General features: G+C 42.0%; 3 protein-coding genes across 6 annotated transcripts; all 3 read right to left on the reverse strand.

The window, feature by feature from the left end:
• Positions 1-1789: 1789 nt before the first annotated feature.
• LOC144700040 (uncharacterized) lies at positions 1790-7407 on the reverse strand. Of its 3 annotated transcripts, none has more exons than XM_078571415.1 (7): positions 6256-7406; positions 5151-5266; positions 4152-4769; positions 3812-4085; positions 3556-3739; positions 2309-2411; positions 1790-2243 (listed from the first exon to the last, which is right to left on the reverse strand). In XM_078571415.1, the coding sequence occupies exons 1-7, from the start codon at positions 7195-7197 to the stop codon at positions 2126-2128; spliced, it is 2355 nt and encodes a 784-aa protein (XP_078427541.1). In that variant the 5' UTR covers positions 7198-7406; the 3' UTR covers positions 1790-2125. The 3 variants fall into 3 exon arrangements, with proteins under 3 accessions (XP_078427541.1, XP_078427542.1, XP_078427543.1); XM_078571416.1 differs by having other exon boundaries at positions 3556-3721; positions 6256-7402; XM_078571417.1 differs by lacking the exons at positions 1790-2243; positions 2309-2411 and having other exon boundaries at positions 3611-3750; positions 6256-7407.
• A 57-nt stretch (positions 7408-7464) lies between these two features.
• Positions 7465-11422, reverse strand: LOC144700039 (uncharacterized). 2 transcript variants are annotated; one of them, XM_078571413.1, is made up of 8 exons: positions 11046-11422; positions 10680-10865; positions 10485-10607; positions 10367-10404; positions 10111-10282; positions 8100-9965; positions 7907-8001; positions 7465-7833 (listed from the first exon to the last, which is right to left on the reverse strand). In XM_078571413.1, the coding sequence occupies exons 1-8, from the start codon at positions 11124-11126 to the stop codon at positions 7650-7652; spliced, it is 2745 nt and encodes a 914-aa protein (XP_078427539.1). In that variant the 5' UTR covers positions 11127-11422; the 3' UTR covers positions 7465-7649. The 2 variants fall into 2 exon arrangements, with proteins under 2 accessions (XP_078427539.1, XP_078427540.1); XM_078571414.1 differs by lacking the exon at positions 11046-11422 and having other exon boundaries at positions 10111-10182; positions 10242-10282; positions 10680-10697.
• Positions 11423-21946: 10524 nt separating this feature from the next.
• LOC144715586 (uncharacterized) lies at positions 21947-23136 on the reverse strand. The gene has a single exon (XM_078590531.1). The coding sequence runs from the start codon at positions 23021-23023 to the stop codon at positions 22121-22123; it is 903 nt and encodes a 300-aa protein (XP_078446657.1). The 5' UTR covers positions 23024-23136; the 3' UTR covers positions 21947-22120.
• Positions 23137-27693: the final 4557 nt, after the last annotated feature.

Here is a 27693-nt window from a genome sequence, read left to right on the forward strand (position 1 = left end):
ATGACCTAAAAATTTCTAACCAGGGATCCAAACTGTCCTAGCTTGAATGCAGAAACAAGTCCACAAATTTGATCATGTGGTCAAGATGAGATCGTCCTCTCGCAGTATTAGAGGAGTTTGACTCAAAGAAGTTGGAGTTAAATCTATCGCTAGGGTAGTTGAAATACCAGAGAAGGTGTTTTCCAATGATTTTTCCACTCATCAATACTAACTTGAATGAGTGATTAAGATTTGGCGAGTAACTGTACCCTAAGTCATTTGGGAGTCTCGTATATATAGGATATTATACATATATGGTAACTGATGATGGTAAAGGTTTCATGAGAGTTAACATACTCCTTTGAATCATCTTGGGTACAAGGTGTAGCTTGGCACCCCACGACTGACAACTTAACCAAACAATTGGGTTAACCAATCTTTGATTAATTAATCTATCTTTGATATAGGTAATTAATAAGGTCAACCCAATAAAAGGCTATTGGGTCATTGAAGTTATTAACTAGACTGATACAGAGACGCAAAGGGTCACACGCACAAGGTTTTTGAATGTTGGTGGATATACTTTAGTAAGGGGACTTTTATCCATTATTTCGAGGACATAGACTTTTATGAAATTTTCCTAGGGACTTCTATGAAAATCTCTCTATTAGTATAAATAGTGGGGGCACCCTCATTTGATATCCATGCGAGTCAATTTGAGTGCCCCCTCTTTCTTCTCTTTCTCTTCCCTTGTAACTTTCAGTGGGGACTAGATGGAGAGGAAATCAGATTTCCATTAGAAGAGTTTGTAGAAAGAAGAAGAGATCCAACTCTCTAAAGATCATGTGGATACATCTAGAGGCCTGACATCTAGACAATGTGAACATGCTAACTTGAGGAACCAAGAAATTGCAAATGTGATTTTTTTGGTTTTTAATGTGTTGGTTTTCAGATCCATTTTTGATTCCATATTCTGCTGCAATCGAGTTCAGATCATGTTGATCGAAGCCTCGAAATTATTTATCTCGTTCATTCCTGGCCAGATATCTCCTACTTCCTCAACATTCTCAGTAAACATGTACCTCAACCTAAAGTGCCTTACTTGTGGTCGCATGTAGATCGTTACAATACTCATATGGGGCCAATGGAGCCTAGCCTAAATTTCTAAAGGGGTAAGTCATTGACTGTAAAAAGTTATTATGATTCTGATTGTGGTGGCTAGTAATAGACTGCCAGTCTCTTACTTGATATTGCTCTTTTTTTGCAATCAAGTACATAAGCTGAATTCAGAGCATTGGCACTGGGGATCTATGAAGTTTTGTGGATTTGGGGAATATTCCAAGCATTAGGGGTTCCACTAGCTAGGCCTAGTCAACGATGGTGTGATATAAATGCATCACATGATGCCAATGATAGTCTTCGAAAGTAGAGAAGTTTTTTAGTGATCTTCATTGTATGTTTAGGTCATTCAACCAGCAACAAGGTGTGCCTTGGGCTGATGCACTAAGCCATTGGAATCCACTTTCATAGTAAACACCCATGTACAAACCAAGACTAATTTAGACAATGATACGGAGACCAAGGAATAAGGGCGCTTTGCTCGAGACAATTCATCTTATCAGCAACACTGATGTCCAATATAATTTTTGGTTCCTGGTTATATGTTTCAGAAAATGCTTGACACTGATATATGTGAGATATGTTGGAATAGGCACAGGACTAGAAAAGAGTGTCCTGTGCAGGCACTTTTGTCATTTGATGGTGGAGGTAGAAGTTCTTGAAATTGGACTAGGAGATAATAGTTTCCGAATTTTGATGGATAGTATTTGATTTGGAATATCATGCATAATCGTCTGGTGATGATCAACTTGAGTAACAGAAGGCCAAGCCTTTTAGCTCCATACATATACATGACATTCAGACCAGAACGCACTTGGAGTGTCCCCACAGTGTCGAATCGACATACATCGCTGCGACTATCCTCAGGTTTGCACTTTCTTCCTCTGACACTGCCGGATTTAAGCTCAGGGCCCTGTGGGTTGTCTCTGTTACTCTGCTCCGGATTTAAGCTCAGGACTTGTTTCCAGGTGACTTAGTTCTAGGGATAAATCCCTTGATTTTTTTCCCGGATCCCCACCGGAGGTCTCTACGTAGCGGTGTAGGCTCTGATCACCTCCACGATAGGAGCCCGGCACAGAGGACACGTGCCGCCTGAAAGAGCTAGTTCTTTTGCACACTTGGCACAAGTGCACATGTGCCCACATCTAAAAAGAGATAGAAAGATAAGTAGATGGATATAGAGAGAAGGAGACTGAGAAATGGTGAAGACCTGTAGAGCAAAGAATCGATGTGGGTGTCGCAGCAGATGCAGCAAATGCCCTTCTTGGCTTGGCCCCACTCAGATCCAATCCCAGCCAACACTTCCGCCGTTCCTGAGTCAGAGAAGTTTTTCCCAGAAGGTTTAAATACATCATTAATATACTACAAGATAAATAGGAGGTAAGAGCGAACATGGGTAACTTGGCTTTTAAATACAGAAAAATCAAACTACCAGGACATTAATAGGTCATGTGATAATCGAAAATAACCAGCAAACCTTGATCAGTGAGATCTTGACACCGCAAAAATAAGATACCACAACATTATTATTCAAATACAAGATAAATAGAAAATTGACTTGAGGGGGTTTTTATAACAAAAAGGTCCTGATATGAACCTTGATCTAGGTTTTGTGTCGGTAAATGGGGAATAGGAGAAGGGAGAAGGGAATATATTCCTAGGGTTGGAGTGTAGAATTGGAATGATCAGAGAAGGAGATGAATGGGGAGAAGCAGGGATTGCCCAGATTTGAACCGTCTGAAGGTGTTGTGAAGTACAGACGATCATGAAGGACCAAGGTTGTGGAGGAAGAGACTAGACTTGGACATTGAGAGGAGAAGAGACAGGGGACTTCAACTTCATGGATACTTCATGGCTGTCTGCCTAGAGAGAGGGCTGACTTATTTTAAGGAAATCCATATAGGCCTACTGACCAAAATGCAACTAGTGGGCAAACATAATGAAACTAACCCTAGATAGGATGAGATCATATTATATCACACCGCGACATTATCATATCACATGAGAATTGGACTTGAATTAGTGTGCTTTTTGATACCAAAAATGAATACCACAACATCGATATATATGCAAAATAAATGGAAAATTTGAGAAAGAATCAACTCTAGGGTATTTTATAGCAAAAAACCTGTGAACCACAATACTGTTATATTACATGGGAATTGGAGGTTATGAGAAAACATGTCTGTATGGTTTTTATACCAAAAACAAGATAGTACGACATTAATATATGTAGAGATAAATGCAGATTATGAGAAATCCTGATTCACAGGGGTTTTTAATACCTGAAAAAATAAGAATATTATGGAATTAACTGAGTATACAAGAAAAGGTAAGATCAGAGAACTCATGAAGAGTTTAAAATACCAGAGCACTCATAAAAAAGAAGAGAGGAGATTAGAAGAAAAAAATGACAAGCAGGTTTTCCAGGAATTTGTGGTGTTCAAGATTTAGGACCTTCTTTTCTTAAAGAGCGGTTCAAAGCTGCAGAAACTTCCTGCCTCACAGACCGCTGCAACTCCAGCTGCATGTCCATGCAAGCCTCCATCATTCGATGCATGTGAGCCATACCTTGCTGAAGTCTGGCCATGTCAGCCCTCAGATCGTTAATAATCTCCCATTCCTGTGTCGCACATCCCCACTACATTAATGCTGAAGATCGGGATAAGTTCTGATTCGACAGCGAACAGGCAATAAAGATGAGAGTGCTCACAATTTCCAACCGTCGGATGCTGTCCCGAGCCCAATTGCTGCGGTGCAAGTCCCGGTGCCATAGAGGATGAGGAGGAACCATGGGTGGCCGGGGTATCTGAATGCGACGTCTGACTGTGGGACCCACTTGGTCTTCTTGTCCCACCTCAGACTGTTCTGGCACAGTTGGCGAGGGATTGTCATCTGTTTCAGGTCTCTGCCTCTGAACGTGCGATTGAATAAGCTGATCGAGACTCTCACGAAAGCCGCTCTGCAGGAGACTGGAAACACTTCGCCTGCAAGAGAGAGAAACATCTCTAAAAAAATCTGAGAAATTTGCACGAAAGTCCAAAAATCACAACCTGCTGTGGAGTTCCCTGAGTTCCATGCTGTAAACACTCTCATCATCAGGGGGTAAAAACCTATTTACTCTTCTCACAGGGTTTGACCCTTGAATTAAGGAATTATCGGAAGTACCCTGTTCCCAATAGTGAACAGCCTCTCCAGAGTTATCTTCATGCAAATCTGTTTCCGTAGCTGAGTTGTGAACAAAGTCAGCTTGCAAAATTTCATCCGACACCTGTCCGGTGAGATCTTGAGCTTCATCGGATTCAAATTCAGTGATTTCCTGCAAATTGCTTTGGTTGGGCTCTGTAATGTCTTCCTCTCCATTAACAAGCGCTGAGAATTCTTCCACATCTGACGAATCACTGCTCTCTGATGTGCTTCTCTCCACTTCAGAAAATTGAAGCAAAGGTTCAGCATCGTCTCTGGGCTGAGGCTGACCAGAGGCTTCTGTCATGGATTCTGAGGTGGCCACAGGCAGAATCATCGGATTGGCAAGTTGATCAATTGGCACGCGATCAATCTCTTCTGATTCATCAGTTCTGATGTTTGAAAGTATGATAGAGGATGCATCATCAGAATCTGATACCATTTGATCACTTGTGACGTCTTGTGAGCCAGAATCAAAACCCTCCCTGGCGAAGCATGAACACAACCATAGCAAAAACTTTATTTGTCCACATAAATTAGCAATGCAAATGGGTAAAATATGTTTATATTTAAATATATGCAATAAATAATAAACATAAAACATCATATGTAAGGTATATGGCTGAATAAAAGAAATCAGGGTCTTCAAGCATAGTCATCATATTGACTTCATAATTCCAATGCTAGTGTCAGGGCAAGGTTTCAGCCTTTCCCCCTTCCTTCTGAAGCGAGCCAATACATTAACTTCATGTGGGGAAGAATTTTTTCTATGATTTTTGAGCTGAAGAGTTGATAAAATGTTGATGAAAAGTCAACGCTGGAAACCGAAGAGTCATAAAACACCCTCAAGAATAACGTCATCGTACCTCAAAACTGAGAAAGAATGACCTCGCCTTAGCCGCCCCAATTCCTCGGTAGCCATAGATGGTGATCTCTCTCTTAAAGGGGCCTCATTGCGCAAGAATCTTCCTCGTAACAGAGACTGCACAGAATAAAGACATCTATTAAGTTATTATGAAAGATAAAACAGCACGAAAGGTCAAACAGAATAACCACAAAGGCAACACCCATTCCAAATATATGTATATATATATATTGAAGAACCCATTCCAAATATATATCCTGCATGGCTGAAAAGTGCGAGAACCATCAAGGTAACAACAGACCACGGGAAGAAGCTAAATACTGAAACATGATTCTAGACTAGTCATCAAGGTAAAAACATATCACAGTTTTTTTTTCAAATAAAATAATCTTGTTTCCCGTATTTCAGATAGTGCATAGAAAGCACATGAATAAGAATAAAAACTGTGTAAAAAATCACTTTTTTGAGAGAAATCAGGAGAGGAATCCAATTCAAAAGCGTAGATTATCACAGCCATGAATAACCCAAGGCAGAAAAAGGTATATCAAGAATATGTGTTGAATGGGCTTCTTTCTCTATCTCTCTTATATCTCCATGTAATAGCCGATTAACATCGGCCCATTTTGGGCTCTCTCTCCTCCACACTATAAGTGTCATGTAATGGAACCCTAAAACGAATTATGATAACTGATTTCTTCAATTTTTCATTCTCTCTCTTTTCATTCTTGATTTCTTCAATTTGAAAAGATTCATCCTTATCTTCATAATTTTAAATGGCTCAAGTAGATTTCATGAATCACAAAACATACTTCTCAATTATGCTCTCAAACGATCAGATTCAATGTTTCAAGAGCATAAAAAACAAGACTAGACAAAAGCGGGATGTTATGAGAGGAATCAAGAAAACAATCTTATTAAAAAAACGCATCTCACCACAGCCATGAACAACACGAGGTACACCATTATTCAAACAGCAGATCATAATTGCCTTCTCATTTTTCAATAGCTCAAAGATTGTTCTTGGAGCTAAGAGACAAAGTTTTCAAAAAATTCCACTCAAACGATCAAAAAACCAAAATGTAATCGGATATTCAACATAAACTGACCTGAATCCGATTGCGGTGAGGGAATTCCGAGACAGCACGGTGCTCAGACAACCCTTGAAGCTCCCTCTGCCGCTCGGCAACAATTCTTCTGATCAGATCAACCCGAGCCTGCCTGCCTCGAATTCCCACCGACCCACCTCTGAAATTCTCCGGCCGAATCTCTTCTCGGCCTGCAACGGGTCTATCTCTCTCAACCCTCCTCGCAGCCCGAACTTCCCTTCTCTCACTAGCCATCTGCACCCACTCTCTCACAAGCCTCACCCTCTCGCGTTCAGTCTCGCCAAGCCACTCAGCTCTGGGGCTCTCCTCCCTCTGAGAAGCCATCCGAGATTCCCGCTGTCGGGGCCCGCTCTCCATCGTCCAACCCTGAACAATCTGCCTGACCCTCTCCCCATCTCCTTCTGCAAATTCAATCGCTTGATCCCCGCCAGAGCTTCGAATTCCCTCTTCCCCTTCTCCTTCCGCATCGTGCAAATCTCTCCTCGCCAGTTCTCCATCGATCTCCGTAGAAGAATCCCTCTGCGGGGGCCGAGCGGCGTCTCCAGCGGTTTCCGCAGGCGAATCTCGAAGGAAAGTGGATACAAGCATGGAGACGGTCTGCAGCCCGGCGAGAGCCATGAGCTCGGACTCCCGATTCCGCCTCTCGATCGTGGTTATCATCTCCTCGGCCTGCCGAGCGACCCATCGACTGAGAAGCCGCGAATGGCGGCATCGAACGGCGGACGTCTCCGCTAGGTCGTCTTCTTCTTCTTCTTCTTCGTCTTGTTCTAGGTCTGAGCGACGGCGCCGGCGGATTTCGTCTTCCTCGTCTTCGTCGCGGCCGGCGGAGCACGACGCGAAGACATCGAGATGATCCCTCACGAATTCCTCCAATCCTCGGCGGAAATCGGCTCCGCTGACGGCCGCCATGCCGTCTCCTTGCTTCTGCCGAAATTCGTTCATGATCTGAACCCCCCCCTCCGCGATAATTGGGGAAGAACACAAACCCTAGACGATCCTGCCGACCATTCCATGGCAAAATCGAGCTCGCCTTCGAAGAATCGCAGTGGAACAGACCGGATTACACCGATTATCCACGATTCGAAGAAGAACAACGCCGATCGATCGAGCGATTTGCCGACAACTTCTGCAGAGGGGGGAAGGAAGAAAGAGGAAGGTTCATCCCTCAAGAAAGCCGTCTTGTGTCGCCGCGTGGCTACCAAGAACCCAAAAAAAAAGGCAAGTATATTTTATTTATTAATATTCGCGCGAGATATCGGTGGGGTCCACCCAGGATTTTTTTAAAAAATTATTGAACATTTTTTTTGGGCTTCGTTCTGTCTCTATTGGGGACCGGAGAAGGTCCACGTCGGCTAATGGGCCTGGGGACGAGAATTCTCGGCCCAATAAGGGCTTTAAGAGAACCAGTTCTTCTCTTTCTTGGTCGTTTTGAGCTTCATCACGAGATCTTCTCGCTGAGCTTCGACCTCCGCGTAGCGGAGGCTCATTTGAAGGTAGCGATCGCGCATCTCCTTCAACTCGATCTCGAGTCGATCCGTTCGTCCAACGCCAGGTGAAGCTTCTTTCTCGGCAAGAAATCTGGAAGTTTGATGTAGTTATACGTCGTGTTATCGATGATCCCGCTGGAAATTTCGGTTTTCGAGGATTTTACCGTTTGATTTGATCCTTGTAAGCGTTATTCGCCTCCACCGCCGCGGAAAGCTCCGTTTGCAGGGATGAGATAGTCTTCTGAAGATCGTTTTCATTCTGCAATGTCGTCGTAGAATCGGCATTGAGATGATGAATAAAAAAAACAGTTGTAATTCGAATAAAGTTCAAATCTGAAGATGATGTTTGATTCTTACCTCGGAACTCGAATGCTCTGCTTTTTTGGATCTGCTTTCCATCTCGAGTTTTAACTTCTCGCGCTCTTCTGTCATCATCTCGAGTGATTGTTCTAGTTTAGCCTTCTCGAGATTTGTTTCTTCCAGGAAGCTATTCAAGGCAGTTATTTCATCTTGTAACTGTGTTATTTTCGTCAACTGCGCCTGCAGATTAGAGACCTCTTCCGTGAGCTGTTGCTTCTCAAAATCTGACGATTTGAGTTTCAATTGAAGCTCTTCGGCCAACTCTTTGATCTTCTCTTCACCAGACCTCATCTTCTCGATCTGCATCTTCATCCGCCCAATGTCAGCCATCAACATGTCCTCGCTCTCCTTTGATGCATTTAGAAGACCAATCAAACTTTGAATATTACTGCCCAGTTCTTGCCTGACATTCTCAATCTGCTTTTCCAATAACTTAACCTTGGATTGAGCCTCTCGAAGACTGCTTTCTAATTTCAGCTTATCTTCTTGTTGCTCTCCTCTTTCTTTTTCCATGCCAGCAGCCATTTTCTGAATTTCTCCCCTGAGTTGCAACACCAGATTTCTAAACTTTTCCAGCTCCAACCGACTGGATTCGTTGGTGTTCATCAAATTGCGCAGCTGGTTTTCTAACCCAGTTATGCGTTCTAAGAGACCCACATTTTCTTCTTCCAGATCTGATACGTGGAACTCTAGTTCATCCTTGCTCTTTTCCATATCTTCTAAGCATATGGACGAAATATTCAAGTCCACCAATGCAACTCCCAAGTATTCCACCAACTTATGACCGTGTGAAGCCCTTCTGTCAATCTCTGGTTTATTTTCTTGCTGATCCATCTTCAAAGTCTTCATGAGATCACTCAATTCAAGATTTTTCTTCTGTAATTCGGTTTCATCTGTAAGGACGGAAGCAGTATCCTTCAATTTTTCCAGCTCAAGCTCAAGCCCAGCGCACTTCTTCTCAAGTTCTTTGAACTGGAGGACGGAGTGTTCAGACTCCTTATCGCCCGAATTTACTCCTGTAAGATGAGCTTTGGCCATGTGTTGAAAAATCTCCGATCCGGGATCGCTGGAAGAAAATTTCCCAAGAAAGATCTGCGGAGTACACCCGATTGATACTTCATCAGTCTTCTGTTCCTTCATCTTGATCACTAGTCCAAGGTTCTCTTGAGTGTGTTCTGCACACTCTCTCTCTAGCTCCTGAATCTTGCCCTTTAAATGAAAATTCTCTCTTTCGAGATCTGGGGATGATGATTTCTCTGAAAAGCAGGCAATTTCCTGCTGCTGCTTCTCATTGTTTTCTTCGAGCTCTTGTAGAATGGAGACGAGCTCGATGTTAGATTCTTGGGTTTTCTTCAGCTGCATCGATAAGCTGGCGTTCGACTCCCGGAGAAATTTCAGCTCCTCCTCGAGTTCCTTCTGCTTGTGAATCTGTTCTTCTTGATGAACCCCTTCCATGGATGATCTCAACTGTTCAATTTCAATTCTCAAGTCATTTCTCTCGATGTGGGCGTCCCGGAGCCGCCTATCGGCTTCTTCCGTTTGCCTTGCATGCTCTCTGTTTTCTTTCTTCAGGGCGTCAAGCTCGGCCATCTGCATTCGAGCCTTCCTCTCCCACAGCCTGGCCTCTCCTCTGAGCTCCTCTATTGTTTCCTGCGCTGCCTCGAGAAGGACCTTAGAAGGATCTACATTTCGATCTTGCCGCCGATTCGGCCCAGCCCCTTTGGAACCGTCTTCGGCGGGGACACTCATTGAGCTGCACTGTGACCCATTTACACTGTTCATGGGAGAAAGCTTTCCCCTTCCCATGAAGCTGTCCCCAGAGTCTGAGCTTCGATGCGACCCTGACGCCGACCGATTCGTCTCCTGAAAGCAGAAAATGGAATTCATTCTACAGCCAATTCATTTACTTCTTTCACTTGCAAATTTAGGCTTATTCCTCACCACTTGGAAACATAATTTTAAGAAAAAAGAAGGGAAAATGCATTATTATCAGTAAATGAGAGCTCACTTTGTTACCAAATTCATCTCTGTATGGACTGCCCGGCATGCGGTTGACAGAAGACGATCCGGTACTCGCGCTCTGTACAATGCCGGATTCATCTAATCTATCATCCGCCTCAGCATCATGAAAGTTCTTACCTGCATGACTGCTGGCTCTTTCTCTCCACAGACTTCCGTCGCTGAGCAGACAATGCATTAAACATTTTTTGATTATGGTAAGTTTTTAAACATTTTATCAAGGTTCTGTTGGGGAAATGACAAACCTGTGCTTCGTTCTCGGAGTGATGCAATCGACATTAAGCTGAAAAAAAAAGAAAAATCGATTGCCCACGTCGAAGTTTAAAAACCAATTGAACAGGCATAAAAAAATGCGAAGATTACCAGCAAAATCGGACCCTCGCTGTATGCTGTCAACGGTAGAGATACAGGAACAGCATCTCGTGGCGTGATATGATCCGTTAGATTGAGTGTAGCCTCTCCAAGGCTACAAGTTCTTGCTGAATCCTGTGGAGAAACAAAGATGCAAATAATCAAAATCGCGAGGGATAGATTGAAACAAGAGTTTACTGTTCTTACCATTGAGACAACGAACTTGAAGACGAAATCGTCTTGTTCTTTTCGAGGCAGGGATCTGTATTCAGAGAAAACATCTGTCCATTGGCAATTTCCATGGCTCGCCCAAGCTTTGCCGGTCTTTGAAAGTGTCTTTCCACTTCCCACGGAGATCAGCGAAATATACAGTCTATCCCATCCTTTCGGGATCTGTAACAAGAAAACAATGTCACATGATTCAACGCCCTAATTAGATAAAATGTTTTGTCCGATCACAAGAGAACAGCAACTGATTTCAAACCTAGAGAAGAGAAAATCCGGCATCGCGAGATTCTATCAAGAACAAACGGACACGCAACTGGATTTCTCAACAAAATCGTCTGGAATTACCTTGGAGACACGTAAATGGGAGAATCTGAATTCGATCTTCTCTCCAGGCTTGCCAATCCGGTGCCTGTGCAGCTTGAGCATCCTCCGACGAGTCGATCTCCTCTAAACACCCAAAAAACCTTCCGGAAACGGCGAAGACTCGGAAGACATGGCGATGATCGGAGAAGAAAAGATCTTTGTAGAAATCCTACAACTCAACAACTCTGTTCGTAGCAATGGAAAGCAGGAACAGCGAAGGCCGAGAGCTTCCTCCATCTCTCTCTGTGTTCATCTCGCTGATCGATCTCGTTATCAGTTCTTCGTCACTGAGAAAGACTTCGACGGAGACGGAGACTGCGAGAAGAAAGAGAGTTTGTCTGCGCGAATCCGGTCACCGCCTTGGGCTCCCTTAATTGTAGATCCCGTCACCGCTTTTAAGTTGGTATGTACTAATAATTATTGACAGGTGTCAAGGCTGTCACTCTCACATTCTTTGAAAATGAGGGTCTCATCTGGATAAATTCAAGGTTGGGAACAGTAAACGTCATCCGTCCCGTCACGATAACTGAAGCTCAATAGATGATGTGAAGGCGACTGATGATGTTAAAGATACTCATCAGGGATACTGTGAAGGAATATTGGTAACGGGATTTTATATTTAGATTTATGAAGTTAATAAGATTGGTTAATGTTTAGAATAAATAGGGGAGATCTGATGGTCTACAATAGAAATAAGAAGTTAGACACTAAAAATATTTTTAAATTTGATAAGGTCTATTACATAAAAAAAACAACTGAATGATTGATCATTAATAAAGACGTATAGAACTTATTGAGTACTGGATGATACCAAAAATGGATAGAAGATTTTTGTATGTAAATTATGAATAATAATATGCAAAAATAATTAGAAAAATGATATAAATTATGAATGATACATTATAAACCCCAGGGTGAGAAAACTAGAGAGACCAACATTCTGACCGAGACCAACAGGAGAGAGAGACTGAGAGAGATAAAAAGAGAAATAGAATGAAAAATCACAAAAGATGGAGAGATTGAGCGAGAGAGAGTAAAAATGGGAAAGCAGGAGAGAGGGAAAATCGAGAGAGAGAGAAATAGAAAGAGAAACCACCAGGGTTGGAGAGACTGAGAGAAAGAGAGAGAGACAAACCACAAGAGAGGGTGAGACCAAGAGAGAGAGAGAGAAAAAAGAGAAAGCCAAAACCACGAGGAATGGAGAGACTGAGAGCGAGAAAAAGACAAACCACGAGAGAAGGAGAGACCGAGAGAGAGAGAGAGAGAGAGAGAAAACAAGAGAAAGGGAGAGATCAAGAGAGACAGAGAGAAAGAGAAACCACGAGAGAGGGAGAGACTGAGAGAGACAGAGAAAGAGAAACCAAGAGAGAGGGAGAGACCAAAAGAGAGAGAGACTAAGAGAGGAAGAGATTGAGAGAGAGAAAGAGAAACCACGAGACAGGGAGATATTGAGAGGGAGAGAGAAACCACGAGAGAGGGAGAAAGAGAGAGAATGAGAAACCAAGAGAGATGGAGACACTAAGAGAGAGATAAAGAGAAACAAAGAGAGAGGGAGAGACAGAGAGAAAGGGAGAGAGAGAGAGAGAGAAAGAAAGAGAAACCAAGAGAGAGGGAGGGACCAAAAGAGAGAGAAAAAGAGAAACCACAAGGGAGAAAGAGAAACTATGTGAGAGGGACAGATCGAAAGAAATAGAGAGAAAGAGAAACCAAGAGAGAGGGAGAGACCAAAAGAGAGAGAGAATGAGAAACCACAAGGGAGAGAGAGAAACTATGACAAAGGGAGAGACCAAGAGAGAGAGAATGAGAAACCACGAGGGAGAGAGAGAGAAACTATGAGAGAGGGAGGGACCGAAAGAAAGAAAGAGAGAAAAGCCGAAAGAGGGAGAGACCGAGACAGAGAGAGAAAATGAGAAACCACGAGGGAGAGAGAGAAACTACGAGAGAGGGAGATACTAAGAGAGAGAGAGAGAAAATGAGAAACCACAAAGGAGAGAGAGAAACTACGAGAGAGGGAGACACTGAGAGAGAGAGAATGAGAAACCATGAGGGAGAGGGAGAAACTACAACATAAGGAGAGACCGCAAGAGAGAGAGAGACTGAGAGACAGAGAAAGAAAGAGAAGACGAGAGAGAGATAGAGAGATCGAGAAAGAGAGAGAAACTAAGAGAGAAAGGCAGAGAAAGAGATGGAGAGAGAGATTGGGAAAGGATGAGACAGAGAGAGATTGGGAAAGGGAGAGATGAGAGAAAGAGAGATTGAGAGAGCAAGAGAAAGAGAGACGGAGATAAAGAGAGAGACTCTGAGAGAGACCCATGGAGATAGAGAGACTAAGAGAGAGAGAGAGGATGAGAAATAGAGATAGAGGGAGAGAGAGAGAGAGAAAGAAAGACAGAGAGAGAGGGCGCTAGTACGACACCATTGGAGTTTCAAGCTTAATGTAAAGTAAATGTTTGCTTTCTAGTAGGTAAGGCTAGTCATATCTAGCTTTACTATCTTTCCCACTTTTTTTGTAGAATAGGTGAAGCAGAGAGCATATGGGAGAAGAACTCAGTTTGGATTCATCGGAAATCATTTTGATCGTTTATTTTCATATCTCTCTATATTATTCCTCCCCTCTTGATGGATATTAAGTGGCCATCAAACCAAATCACACCACCATGTATTTAAGTTCATTAAATAAAATAATATGTTCACTATTATTCTAGTGCGATTTTTATAATGAAGTCCATCAATATGTGCAATAACATAGTGAATTATGATGAGATCATAATACAATGATCAGTAGTATTTAAACGTGTATTCAAAATATTCTTATTTGATGGATAATTGAGATGGACATTATATTATATAGATAGAATAACACTAAATGATCGTAATATGATAAATATAGTTGATCATGTGGTTATTAGTAAGGTGACACTTAGGATAGATAGTAGGTGCTCTTTGGAGAAAGAGTTCACTGAATTGATCTAAAGAATCCTTGAACGGTACTATACATGAACATTAATAAAGTTGATTCATGGTACAATTGTATAAGTGATCCATTGACTTGAGACACCAAGGGCTTCTCGTGGATGGACGACTACATTTTGACCACGACTTACAAGCCTCTAATCATGGGATTCAAATAAGTCATAGCTTGGATGTAGTAAGAAACTCACAAAGGTGATTTAGTGGTCAAGAGGGGATCATTCGCCCTCGATATAAGAGGAGATTGACTCAAGGAAGACGATGCAAAAAATCCCTAGCGAGGGTAGTGAGGATATTGGTCTCCAATGATCCCCATTACGCATCAATATTGATCAAATGATGGATTCAGGTTTGACGATCAAGCATACGTAAAGTCGTTTGAGAATCTCTCCTGAATGATGGATTATATATATTCAATATGATGACGGTAAAGGTTGGATGAAAGAGTTCAAACACTACTCAATATCTTTTAGAGCACAAGGTATAGCTTGGCACCCACGAGCTGGAAACTAAACATATCAATTGGGTTAAATCGATCCTTAGTTAATTAGTCTATATGTCGATATAGTTAATGAATACAGCTAATCAATAGTAGTTATTGAGCCACTAAAGCTATTAACTACAATGATATATGGGTCTAGAGGGTCAGCCATATAAGATCATCGGGGCATTGGTGAATATATTTTACTTTATGGAGTTTTTGAGAAAAACTTAAGTAAAATATAAGTAGGGAAGGGGCACTCATTTCAATTACCCAGGCTAGATAGAATTAAGAGCTCCCCCTTTCTCCATTCTGCACTCGTCTCTACTCAACCGAGGAGACTGTCTTCATGGTGAGAAGATCTTCAAGATTTTCAAGGAGAATTGAAAAAAAAGAGGTAGAGATCCAAGAATGTGATTGCGTGGATACTTCTAGAGGCCATACATGTTAAGGGCTTTAGAACAATCTCAAAGTGTGGAGGTCAAGGGTGGAATAAGTTCCCCATAAGGTACATGTGATGTATTGATTTTATAGATCCATAACACGCTTCCGCATCATGGGAACCATGTTTTCCAAGGTTGAACTAAGGTAAAGAACCAAACAACCCCCTCAATTTTCTCTCCTCATGATAGCCCCTTATCTTCCTCTATCGACGTCTCTCTCTCTATCTCTTGTCTAGTTTTCCCCTTCCCTCTCCACCTCTCTTGCACCCACGAATAGTTTCTTCTCTTCTTCTCTCAACCCCTCTCTCTCTCTAGTCATGGTTCACCCCTTCCCCCCTCCCTCTTCCCTACAACATTGCTATTGTTTCCTCATCTAAGGCTCATACAAGTCTTAATCTTCCATCATATTTATGATCAGATACCAAGGGAATTGATGATATTTCAATACCTTGCGTATATGGAATCCCATTGTCCATTCAGGTTCACTCTTCATTCTAACTGTGTATCATTAAAACCATTAAAATGAGTACCTTAACACGGATCGCATCCGTGATTTCTTGGATCCCAGAGTGAGACGAGTCGAGCTGCTCAAATGTGTAGCCTCTAGATGTATCCACGCGATCCTCGGCATGTTGGATCTCCTACTTCTCGTTGACGAGCCCCGTTCTTTCTCTGTCGTCGTCGTTACGTCGTGCCGATCGCATCGAGATTGGAGAGGGGGTGTGGGGAGAAGGAAGAAGGAGAAAGGCCCCTGAACAATTCTGGCCTGGGTGAATTTTGTTCAGGGCCTTCCCCTATTTATATTAAGTGAGTATTTTTCATAAAATCCCCAAAACTTAAGTATATCTTCCGACCTCCAAAAGACCATTTGCGTATGACCCTCTAGGCCCATCTATCAGTCTAGTTAATGACTCCAGTGGCTCAATAACCTTTATTGGCCTTCCAAATTAATTAACTATATCAACATATAGATTAATTAACGTCGTATCGATTCAACCCAATCGATAGGTCACTGCCTTGGCCAAGGACTCCATCGCATCGTCTTCCTTGAACTATCACCTCTTATACCGAGGGTGGACGATCCCATCTTGACCACTCAATCGTCTTTGTAAACTCCTTGATGTACCCGAACTAAGACCGTTTAGAATCCCATGATTAGAGACTCGTTGGCCAAAGCCAAAGTACAATCGTCCGTCCACAAGACGTCTTTGGTGTCTCAGGTCTAAGGACCACTTACACAACAATGATGTGAATCAACCTAATTGACATTTCGGTATAATACCATTCAGGGATTCGTACGGATCAATTTAGTGAACTCTTTCCATTAAAGAGCACCCTCTATCTGTCCTTAGTGTCTCCACACTAATGGCTACGGGATCGGCCATACTCATCGTATGAGTGAGGCTAGATAGTGCTATTCTATCTAGATACTTTGATGTCCTTCTCACATATCCTTCGAATAGGAATGTTTAGAACACATGCTTAAAGGCTAGTGATCTCCGTATTACGATCTCATCATAATTCACTAAGTCCGATCATTATTCACGGACTTCATTATAAGCATCACACGTGCACTATAATGAATATGTTGTATTAATGAACATGGAATGAGATGTAGAAGTGTGTGATTGGCTTGCCGGCCACATATATTTCCATCACTGACCTCCATCCCTTTTAATTTGTTATTTGTTCTCACCATTTGAAATACAACCTCTTACGCAATGAGCAAGGTTTTGACTGGAAACTTCAGCTGCATCGGTAGATCACATACATTACTTTGTATCATATTAGAAAGATGATGACATCCCAAAATTCAAAGAAAATCCAGGACCATCCACTATTACTAGCCTCTGAAGTCATGTTGTGATCCAACATCGACAATTTTGATTAGGGGACGATAGTCGTCATCCATCATGTCACACGTCACGGTGACGGCAACATGACGATGACAGTGACTAAATTACAGGCCCGTGATGGTGACGGTGATGGATGACGAACTGGGCATGACAGTGACACGATGGAGACGAAGGGCCTCGGACGAGTGACGTGACAGGACGGTCGTCACGGATTACGGCAGTGACGGATTTTTAAAAATGACCAAAAAAGCTTTAAAATGTTAGATTTAAGATTTTTAACAGCCAAGATTTTGCCACGTGGTGTCGCTAACTCGATTTCTTGGTATTTGCAGAAAAGTCCCTCCATTAATTCGCGCACGCAAAAGGATGTTGTCCAAAGATAATTGGATCTATTTCCCTCCAATTCTCTCTCCTCCACATGGTTGTTTTTCCCATCACATGTGACGATGATGCCGTCCGGTGATGGGGATATGATGGGGATGCCGTAAACCATGATGATGACGCGAATGTGACAGATATTTCCAAAATCCTAGGATGTGTGACGGGACGGTGACGTGATGAAACTTTCATCACGTCACTGTTCATCATGGATTGTCATCCGTCCCATCACGTACGGGGCGTCACATCCCCAAGGTGTCATTCCCTAATTTTGATTGACATAGGTATGCCTATATGGGCTCATACTCTACACCAAATGATGATTGATATATTATCACACATGGAGATCAACTATCAATTATGGAGGAGAACTGTCCCGACACTCTTCAACACTCAAACAACGATGACACTCTGCTTTCTGCAATCAAAGCCACCAACCGCCAATAGCTCGAGAAGATCAATACAACAGTAGGGGAATATATTGTCAAAGTGTCAAGTGTATAAAGCCCTTGCTAGTGCTCATCCTTTTGACAGAAATATAAGTGGTCAGCAAGTCAATCACACATTCAATATCTTGTTCCTTGTTCATTCATAAAATGTATTCCTTATAGTGCACGTGTGATGTGTATAATGAAGTAATACATGATCGGACTTGGTGAATAGTGATGAGATTGTAGTACAAATATCACAAGTCTGTAAGCACATGTTTTAAATGTTCCTAGTCGAAGGAGAATTAAGAAAAACATTGAAACAACCAGATAAATAATATTATCTGGCCTCACGTATATGATGAGTATGGCTGATATCATAGCCATTAGTTTAGAGATACTAAGGATAGATAGTGGATGCACTTTAACAAAAAGAGTTCACTAAATTGATCCATACAAATCCTTGAATGTTATTATACCAAACTCTTAATCACATTGATTTACATCACAATTGTGTAAGTGGTCCTTAGACCTAATACCCTGAAGATATTTTGTGGACGGACAATTGTACTTTGACTATGACCTAATAGTTCCTAATCATAAGATTTTAAACAGTCTTAGTTGGGGGGCATTAAGAAGTTCGAGAAGATGATTGAACGGTCAAGATGGGATTATCCACCCTTTTTATGAGAGGAGATAACTCTAGAAAGACGATGCGATGAATATCAAAGAAGAGTTCTCTAATGATTTCTAAATGCATCAATACTACCTCTGATGACCGATTAGGGTTTGATAGTTGACCATACCCTAAGTTGTCATAAGAGCATCAAGTGGATGAGGGACTATACTTATGGGATAATCAATGATGAACTAGTTCTATGAGTGAGTCGATACACACTCCTTTGTATCTTTTAGAGCACGAAGTGAAGTTTGGCAGCCCACGGGATCGAAAGAATTAGATATAAATATCAAATTAGTATAAATAGGGAAATGCCTAACTGAAATTCATCCAGGCTACTATTATTCAGGGGCCTTCCCCTTATTCTCCCTTTTCCACATAGCTCATCTTCATTCCGACACAACTAGGACATCGTAATGATGCTAATGGAGGTTGAACGGAGCTTGTCAAGTTGAAGGAAGAAATTTGACGTGATAAGGATTGCACGTATACTTCTAAAGGCTTCACACATGAACATGTCCACGCAACTCACTCGACGATCGAAAGAATCAGAGATGTGATCTATGTCGAGGTGATTCATCTCATATTTTATTGATATCTTTATCATTCCATTTAAGTCTTACATTGTGAATCATTCTATGTTCTTCATCCAGATTGATTCCTCAAACCCTACACATTATTCCATGGATTTTGATGATAATGAGCTAGTAATCCTCTAGAACTGAAAGTGTTGGTCCATTTTAGATGGTTCCCCATGCCTATGTCATCGTGGCATTAGTTTGACATTTAATTCTCTGACCTTTCATGTTGTGTTATCAAACCTGATGTTTCTCATGGGAACTAGACTTAAGGCCCCTTCCTGCAACACTCTTTGGGTCTTCTAAGTCCACCTCGAGAACATTCTTTCCCACCACAAACCCTAAACTCGAGCCACCCCTTTACCATGGATACCCTTGTCTATGTCATTGGGGTATCAGCTCTACATTTAAGATCTCTAATTTCACTTTGTACCAAATAATCTGATTTTCCTTACAGGTCCCAGAATTAAGGCCGCTTCCTACAACACTCTATAAATATTCTTAGTCTACCTCTAGAGCATTCTATTCCACCAAAAACCCTAGACAAACTCATATCCGTGGATCCCAACATGAGAGACCCCTTGACCATGGATATTATTGTCAAATGGAAGGATCAGCTATTGTCAAATGCTATTTGGATTTTCGCACACTTGTACAGTGTTTATCTTAAATACTATTGAGCACTCCACTATCAAACAAATCACGAATGCACTCGGCACTCGAGAAGAATACACTATCACATCTCCTCTGAGTGCACCATTACCTGTACGACCTTTGATACAATCACTAAAAATGGGAGGTTCCTTGATGCAGCCCACACATTCCTCATAGAAGCATTTGATTACAATATTTGGCTGTTTAAGGGGAAAATGTCCCTGGTATATTTTCATAAACTATGAACTCTACAAACTCTAGTAATTGGTTTTAAGTGATGGAGGAGCTTGAATGGATGGACTTCAACTAAGTATGAGAAATTATGGACTTACCATTAGGGAAGAATCCAAATGGTTATAAGTGGGCCTTCAAGACTAAGTTTAATTCTAATGTAACTATCAAGTGATACAAGGCTATACTTGTTGTGAAAGGGTTTACACAAGGGAATGCATTAACCATTATGAGACCTTTTCACATTTCTCATCAAAAGACTCATTTCAAATAGTAATGACCTTAGTACCTCATTTCAATTTGGAGCTACATCAGATGGGCGTGATAATGACTTTCCTAAATGTTGAGTTTGAGGAGGAAGTGTACCAATAATAACCTTGAGGTTTCGAGGTGAATGAAAAAGAAAAAGTGTTTTGCACGCTGAATATATGGGCTAAAGTACTTAAAATTACATGAAATCCTCACCACTTTCAGTTTTAAGGTAAATATTGTTGATCAATGTATATTTTCTTTAAGGGAAGTGGGAATACCTAGGTTTTTTGGTGCTCTATATTGATGACATATTGATTTATATTCCAATTTTAAATTGTTGGAGGAAACCAAAATTTTAATATCCAACCATTTTGATATCAAGAACATGAGTGAAGCCCACTTTGTTATTAAAATTTAAATGCACAGAGATAGATTCCTAAGCACCCTAAGGCTATCAGAAATTTTTTGCGGACAATTTTGATGGAAAACTGCTTGAGGAAAGAGACATATCATCAAGGGTGACATAATAAGTAAACTAGAAAGCCCTCATTCCGATAAGGTATGATGGAAAAAAAAATATGATGTAGTTGTTGGTTGCTCAATTATGCGCAAATGTGTATCACGATCTATCCTTCTTTCGTCACTTGGTATCTTGGAAGATACCAAAGTGACCCCAGATTCATGCATTGGTAAGTTGCAACCAATGTTCCATCCTATGTTCGAGGAACAAAAGATATGATGCTTATATACAAGCGAACATATCGTCTCTAAGTCATGTGATCCTCAGATTTGGACTTTGTTGGACGCTTGGATATAGGAAGATCTACATCTGGTTATATCTTTTTACTTGGTCGGGAAACTGTCTCATGGTCTAGTACCAAGCAGACAATAACTGTGGTATCTACAATGGAATTCGACAATGTGGTTTATTTCTACACATCTTCTCAAGATATTTGGTAGCAGAAGTTCATGTTACATTGTGAAGATGTTTACTATATAACGAATCACATACTGATATTGAGATAATGAAGTTACCGTAAGGTTTTCTATAACAACAAGAGCTCAAGTGCTTATAGGTGCATGGAGGTAAATTTATAGCTTGTGACTGAGAATATTAGAGATGGACCGATATTGATTAAGAACATAGGGACTGATTCAATGCTAGCTGACATGTAGACTAATATGCTGCCACCTGGTCCCTGTTGGGTTCATGGCTTAATTATTGTCTCACTCAAAATAGTGATCTATTTATGCGATATCACTTTTTTATCTCGTAATAGTGTGGCAAGAGTTATCATTCAAGATAATGATATATTTACATTATAGCCCTTTTATCTCTCAAGGATTATATATCAATCATAATCTTTTTTGCTAGAGTTTTGGAATGAAACTCGAATAACTATTATGACAATATGAGTTCATCCAATATCTTGGATATTGATATTAATGTCTTATGCTTTGAAAGTATTTAGTGCACAGTTGGGACTTATATTTGATTGTGATTATGAAAGTCCCAAGTACGACTTTACAAGAGATATCATGATCATATAATATAATTGTGATTATGACATCTAATATATTGGGCATCAGTCAGGACCTTATTGACTAGCAATAGAGGGAGCGGGTATGCTGGAGCAATTTTATTGTCATCAGAGAAGATCCATGGAGCTAAATGACCATTCTTCTCAACTACTGGGATAAAATTACTCATGAAACAATTATGATCGTCTAGGACATAAATATAAGTGAAGTACAAGGATGGAGGGGGAAGCCTCCATACACAACGATCCAAGATTGAAGACGCAGACGCCAGTGCAAAATATTTCAAACGAGAGAAAATGAACCGTGGCTGCAGTAAATCGTAAAGAGAAACAATTAATTCATTACTTGTAACAAAAATATTATGGAAATAGCTCATGGGCAGGATTAAAATTACTAATATGTTCTTCTAGCGCATAAGTATATGAATAAAGAGGACGGTAAGGAGGGAAAAAGAAGTCTGCATGAACAGACTAATTTAACGCGTCTCATGAGACCGCCATGTACAAGGATCCAAAATTGGAGACGCGGAGGCCGAGCAAAATCAAAGAAAAGAAAAGAAGATGTTCTAGTGAGCGGCTTTCTCCGCCGTCTTGTAGTTGGACACGGCCTTGTTGCCCTCCCTTAAAGCGTGCTGTCCGAGCTCCCCGGGAAGAACAAGACGAACCGCCGCCTGAATCTCCCTCGCCGACATCGTCGCTCTTCCTGTGCACTTAGACAAACTCGCCGCTTCGTTCACAAGCCTTTCAAGCATGTCCTTAACGAGGCTGTCCAACACCGCCATCGCCATGGACGACACGCCAAGCTCCGGATGAACTTGCTTCAGCACCTTAAACACGTACCTCTTATACTCCCTCTTCTCCCCAGCCGAGCTCTTTCTTCTTGTGCTTCTTCTTCTCTTTTTCTTCTTCTTCTTCTTCTCCTCTCCCGGACGGGCGAGTTCTTCGTTTGCTTCTTCGGAGGTCTTCTGTCGCGCTTCTTCCTCCGTTTCAGCGAGTTTCTGCGGTTCTTTCTTCTCTTCTTCCTGCAACGGTTGCGTTTCCTCTTCTGTTTCTGCGCTTTCCTCTACCGCGCGTTTTTTCTCTTGTGCAATCTTCTTCCGTTGCTTCTGCGGCTCTCGCGTTTCTTCTTCCGTTTCTGGGTTTTCTTCCGCAGCGCGCTTCTCTGGTGCAATATTCTGTCCTTCTTGTGGGATATTATCCTCTGGTGCGATATTCTGTCCTTCTCGTGGGAGATTATCCTCTGGTTTTTCAGAGGTCTTCTCCTGAACGGTAATCTCCACCACTTTCTTCTCCACCGCCACGGCCTCTTTCTCGTCTTCTATGGACATCTCCACCGTCTCTCTCACCACTTTTCTCGTCGTCTTCACCGTCGATCTCGTCACTCTGCTCGAACGTTTGGGCGCCATCTCTCTGTCGAACTCTCTCTTTCTCTCTCTAGAAGGGTGTGAAGAAGCAGGATGACCCTTCATGAGAAGACGGACGAGACGATAACTACTGACGCGTGCAAACAGTCGTGTCGCTTTCACGCTTCGACAAGTGTTTGAGAGTAAAAGTTTACGCAGCGATCTATCTGCTTACTGATCGACATTGACGATGGCGAATTCATCATGATAATGATGACAGATGGCAGGAATTTGTTCTTTCAACGTTTATTTGCACGTTGAAAGAACTTCACTTGTTTTTCCCAAGAACACCGCCATTGAAATTCTGTCTCTCTCTCGCTACAAATGAGATCATCAACTCGCAACTGACATCTCAGGAAAAGGACTTCTAATAAAGTGTAGCTAGTAAAAAATTTTTAATGAAACCCATATACTATATGAACAAGATAGGATTCAATATAGGATTAGATATTGATAGAAGTAATCTAGAAGAACGCGGTTCTAAGAACAGTTTTTCTTCTGTTTTTTTGTTTCTTTCTGAATGGACGGCTCAGATAATCACACGTAGATAATTCTAGCTGACTGGTGGTTAAGTGGCCTGCCAAGGTGGTAGCCCCATGAGTTGTATAAAAACCTGTGTGGACCAAAGATAAATCATGATGACAAGTGTTTTTGACTTTCTCTTTCTGTGTGAGTGAGAAAGATTTCTTGCGTTATCTTCTGGAGTTCTTTCCAATAGATATAACTAGGATCTAACAGTCAGTATTCAAGATGATATAGCCACTGTAATCTGTTCTAATGGCTACGTCATTACATGCAACATTACCTATTATAGCTATCATAATCTATATAAGTATGAACAAATGTAACAACTAATCTGTGGGATTTGATAATAACGATCTTGATAGAACTCTCGCTCTCTTTTCGTTATCTTCTTGCCTCTTCTTGTTCTTGAGCACTTTCAGATCCTTTAATGGTATTAGAGCTTCTGACGACAAAATCGAGATGACAAATTCCTCAATCGTCATTCCCAATGGATCATCAAGCGGGATCTGTATGATAACTGCGGGACAAGTTTCAGTGGTCGTACCGACCAAGATTATTGTTAATCCAAAGCTCACCAACGAAATCAGCAATGCTTCTAATTTTAGACTGATATGATTGATGAAATTTATAGAAGGCATTCCCCCTCCCATTTCTCTTGTAGACACACAAGGAAATGTAACACAAAATCCAGAATTCAAGAAGTGGTGGAGAACTGATCAACAATTACTCAGATTTCTTCACCAAACCATATCCAAATTCATACTGTCATACATCAGTAAAGCAAAATCATCTCTGGAAGCATGGGAAAATTGGAAAGCATATTTGCCAGTTGGAATTAGGGAAGAACAATGGAGCTCCAAAGATAGTTCCACAACATAAAGAAATGATCATTGATACTGACGAGTATATCAGATAGTCCATGTCAGTTGTTGAGTCACTAGAGCTTGTTGGACAACCAGTAAATGAATCATTTATTATTTTTTACATTCTTAAGCGGATTAGGATCCGCCTATGCTCAGTTTGTTGTCAGCATCACTGCAAATGTATATCATTTATAGTTTGATGAGATCATAGCTAATCTAGAGGCACATGAAACATTCTTGCAATTCTCACAAGAAGAAGATGAAACTTCTTTTCCTCCCATATAAAATAACATTCTGACTCAAAGGTTTCAACATCTATCCCCTTTTTATCATGGAGAATATAATCAAAACAGGGGGATGTCCTTAGAACAAAGGACGAGTGAGGGACAAAGCCAAAGATATCAACCATGTTGTCAACTCCGTTCCCACTTTGGGCATAGATCTAAAGAGTGTCTTGATCTTTAAAGAAATTTTCTACTGTACACTTGCAACTCGGGACCAAGCCACAAATGCTCAAGCTTATGCAGAAAATTCGTCATAAAATCAGGTATGGTATCCTAACAACGACACAACACCATGTAACAGCTGACCAAAACACGATTGCCCATCTGTAAGCCTATCCCAACAATGATCAACTACAAATAGGTACTTGAACTGTTGTGAGAATCTTATCCATTGGATCTTCTAAAATTTATAATTCAAATAAAACTCTCTACCTGAAAGACATTCTTCACGTGCCCAAAATTACCAAAAATCTACCATCAATTCATAGACTCACCAAGGATAACAATGTATTTGTCGAGTTTCCTTATTTCTATTACTTTGTGATGGACAAGTCAACTTGTCGAACCCTACTCCGAGGAGCAATTAAGGATGGACTATATTACTTGGTGTTCGCCCCTAACTTGGCGACACCCCTGCCTAGAGGCATGCGTGCTTATTGGGAGGACGTGTTGGCGGTTGACTCACGATACTTAACGACTGAGTACTATTTAGTGCGATGCTGCAGAGCACTAAGGGTGGTGACACTCAACCCTGATCTTTTAGGCCATCGCCCCCCTAGTGGTTGTTGGGTTCTAGAGGCCTTGACATGGTGAACAAAACAAAATCATTTACAGCGGAAGACTTGAACACATCGAACGACATCAACAAAACCATTAAACGAGTAACTTTCCATGGATTGCATCCGTGATTTCTTGGATTTCAGAGTGAGAGAAGTTGAGCTGCTCACGTGTGCAACCTCTAGACATACCCACGCGATCCTCGGCGCGTCGAATCTCCTCTTCTCCTTGACTAGCCCTGTTCTACCTCCACCATCGTTGTTAAGCCGTTATGATCTCATCGGGCATGGAGAGGGGGTGTAGGAAGAGTAGAGAAGTAGGGGAAGGCCCCTGAACAATTTTGGCATGGGTGAATTTCGTTCATCGGGGCATTGGTGAATATATTTTACTTTATGGAGTTTTTGAGAAAAACTTAAGTAAAATATAAGTAGGGAAGGGGCACTCATTTCAATTACCCAGGCTAAATAGAATTAAGAGCTCCCCCTTTCTCCATTCTGCACTCGTCTCTACTCAACCGAGGAGACTGTCTTCATGGTGAGAAGATCTTCAAGATTTTCAAGGAGAATTGAAAAAAAAGAGGTAGAGATCCAAGAATGTGATTGCGTGGATACTTCTAGAGGCCATACATGTTAAGGGCTTTAGAACAATCTCAAAGTGTGGAGGTCAAGGGTGGACTAAGTTCCCCATAAGGTACATGTGATGTATTGATTTTATAGATCCATAACACGCTTCCGCATCATGGGAACCATGTTTTCCAAGGTTGAACTAAGGTAAAGAACCAAACAACCCCCTCAATTTTCTCTCCTCATGATAGCCCCTTATCTTCCTCTATCGACGTCTCTCTCTCTATCTCTTGTCTAGTTTTCCCCTTCCCTCTCCACCTCTCTTGCACCCACGAATAGTTTCTTCTCTTCTTCTCTCAACCCCTCTCTCTCTCTAGTCATGGTTCACCCCTTCCCCCCTCCCTCTTCCCTACAACATTGCTATTGTTTCCTCATCTAAGGCTCATACAAGTCTTAATCTTCCATCATATTTATGATCAGATACCAAGGGAATTGATGATATTTCAATACCTTGCGTATATGGAATCCCATTGTCCATTCAGGTTCACTCTTCATTCTAACTGTGTATCATTAAAACCATTAAAATGAGTACCTTAACACGGATCGCATCCGTGATTTCTTGGATCCCAGAGTGAGACGAGTCGAGCTGCTCAAATGTGCAGCCTCTAGATGTATCCACGCGATCCTCGGCATGTTGGATCTCCTACTTCTCGTTGACGAGCCCCGTTCTTTCTCTGTCGTCGTCGTTACGTCGTGCCGATCGCATCGAGATTGGAGAGGGGGTGTGGGGAGAAGGAAGAAGGAGAAAGGCCCCTGAACAATTCTGGCCTGAGTGAATTTTGTTCAGGGCCTTCCCCTATTTATATTAAGTGGGTATTTTTCATAAAATCCCCAAAACTTAAGTATATCTTCCGACCTCCAAAAGACCATTTGCGTATGACCCTCTAGGCCCATCTATCAGTCTAGTTAATGACTCCAGTGGCTCAATAACCTTTATTGGCCTTCCAAATTAATTAACTATATCATCATATAGATTAATTAATGTCGCATCGATTTAACTCAATCGATAGGTTGAGTCTCCGACACGTGGGGTGCTAAGCTACACCTCATGTCCTAGAAGTCCAAACTATTAATGAATATAGAACAAGATGTGGAATGCGTGATTAGCTTGTCGGCCACATATATTTCCATAAGTGGTAACACACTATGGATGGTGCGCGTGCCCGTCGGTGCTCGAGGCGGCGGATCAGGGTGACCCACGCGCACTAGAGCACGCAGGCTGGCAGGAGCGCGTGTGCAGGCACGCCAAGCACCGCGCGTGCGCAAGACGCACAGGCCGGGCAGCATGTGGTGCATGGAGCTGTGCGGGGAGCAGGGCGGCTGCGTGCAAGCATCGCGCCCATCACGTGTGCGGGGCGGGAGGCGGGAGATATCTCGCTAGGAGACTAAGACAATTGGCGCATAGTGAGCGTCGAGATGGCTTGGGGTGCGGTGCGCCCTCGTGGGTAGCGCGGGGTGCGTGGCGCCTAGCTTGGGGAGCCGAGCATGACAACGTCCGAGCAGACCAAGTAAAAGGTGTCAATGCGGGTGCTAGGGCATGTGTGATCATTCGACGGCTGGGGTGGCGTGTCTGATCGCCACGCCCACGGGCGTGCGGCGCCCGGCCTGGGGGCACGCATGTAGGGGTGGTGTCGGATGGCGTGCGTGCTAGGATGCAGGCCTCA

Source organism: Wolffia australiana, chromosome 2, assembly GCF_029677425.1.
Source record: "Wolffia australiana isolate 7733 chromosome 2, ASM2967742v1".
In the NCBI taxonomy this organism is placed as follows: Eukaryota; Viridiplantae; Streptophyta; class Magnoliopsida; order Alismatales; family Araceae; genus Wolffia; species Wolffia australiana.

Coding starts and splice junctions, on each gene's coding strand:
- LOC144700040 (XM_078571415.1), bottom strand. CDS start 7,197: ATGAACGAATTTCGGCAGAAGCAAGGAGACGGCATGGCGGCCGTCAGC. Junction 3,740..3,811: donor GCATCCGACGGTTGGAAATT/GTGAGCACTCTC, acceptor GCATTAATGTAG/TGGGGATGTGCGACACAGGA. Junction 2,412..3,555: donor CCGCTCTTTAAGAAAAGAAG/GTCCTAAATCTT, acceptor TCTCTGACTCAG/GAACGGCGGAAGTGTTGGCT.
- LOC144700039 (XM_078571413.1), bottom strand. CDS start 11,126: ATGCTCAAGCTGCACAGGCACCGGATTGGCAAGCCTGGAGAGAAGATC. Junction 10,283..10,366: donor ACTCCGAGAACGAAGCACAG/GTTTGTCATTTC, acceptor TTGTCTGCTCAG/CGACGGAAGTCTGTGGAGAG. Junction 7,834..7,906: donor TACAAGGATCAAATCAAACG/GTAAAATCCTCG, acceptor TCAAACTTCCAG/ATTTCTTGCCGAGAAAGAAG.
- LOC144715586 (XM_078590531.1), bottom strand. CDS start 23,023: ATGAAGGGTCATCCTGCTTCTTCACACCCTTCTAGAGAGAGAAAGAGA.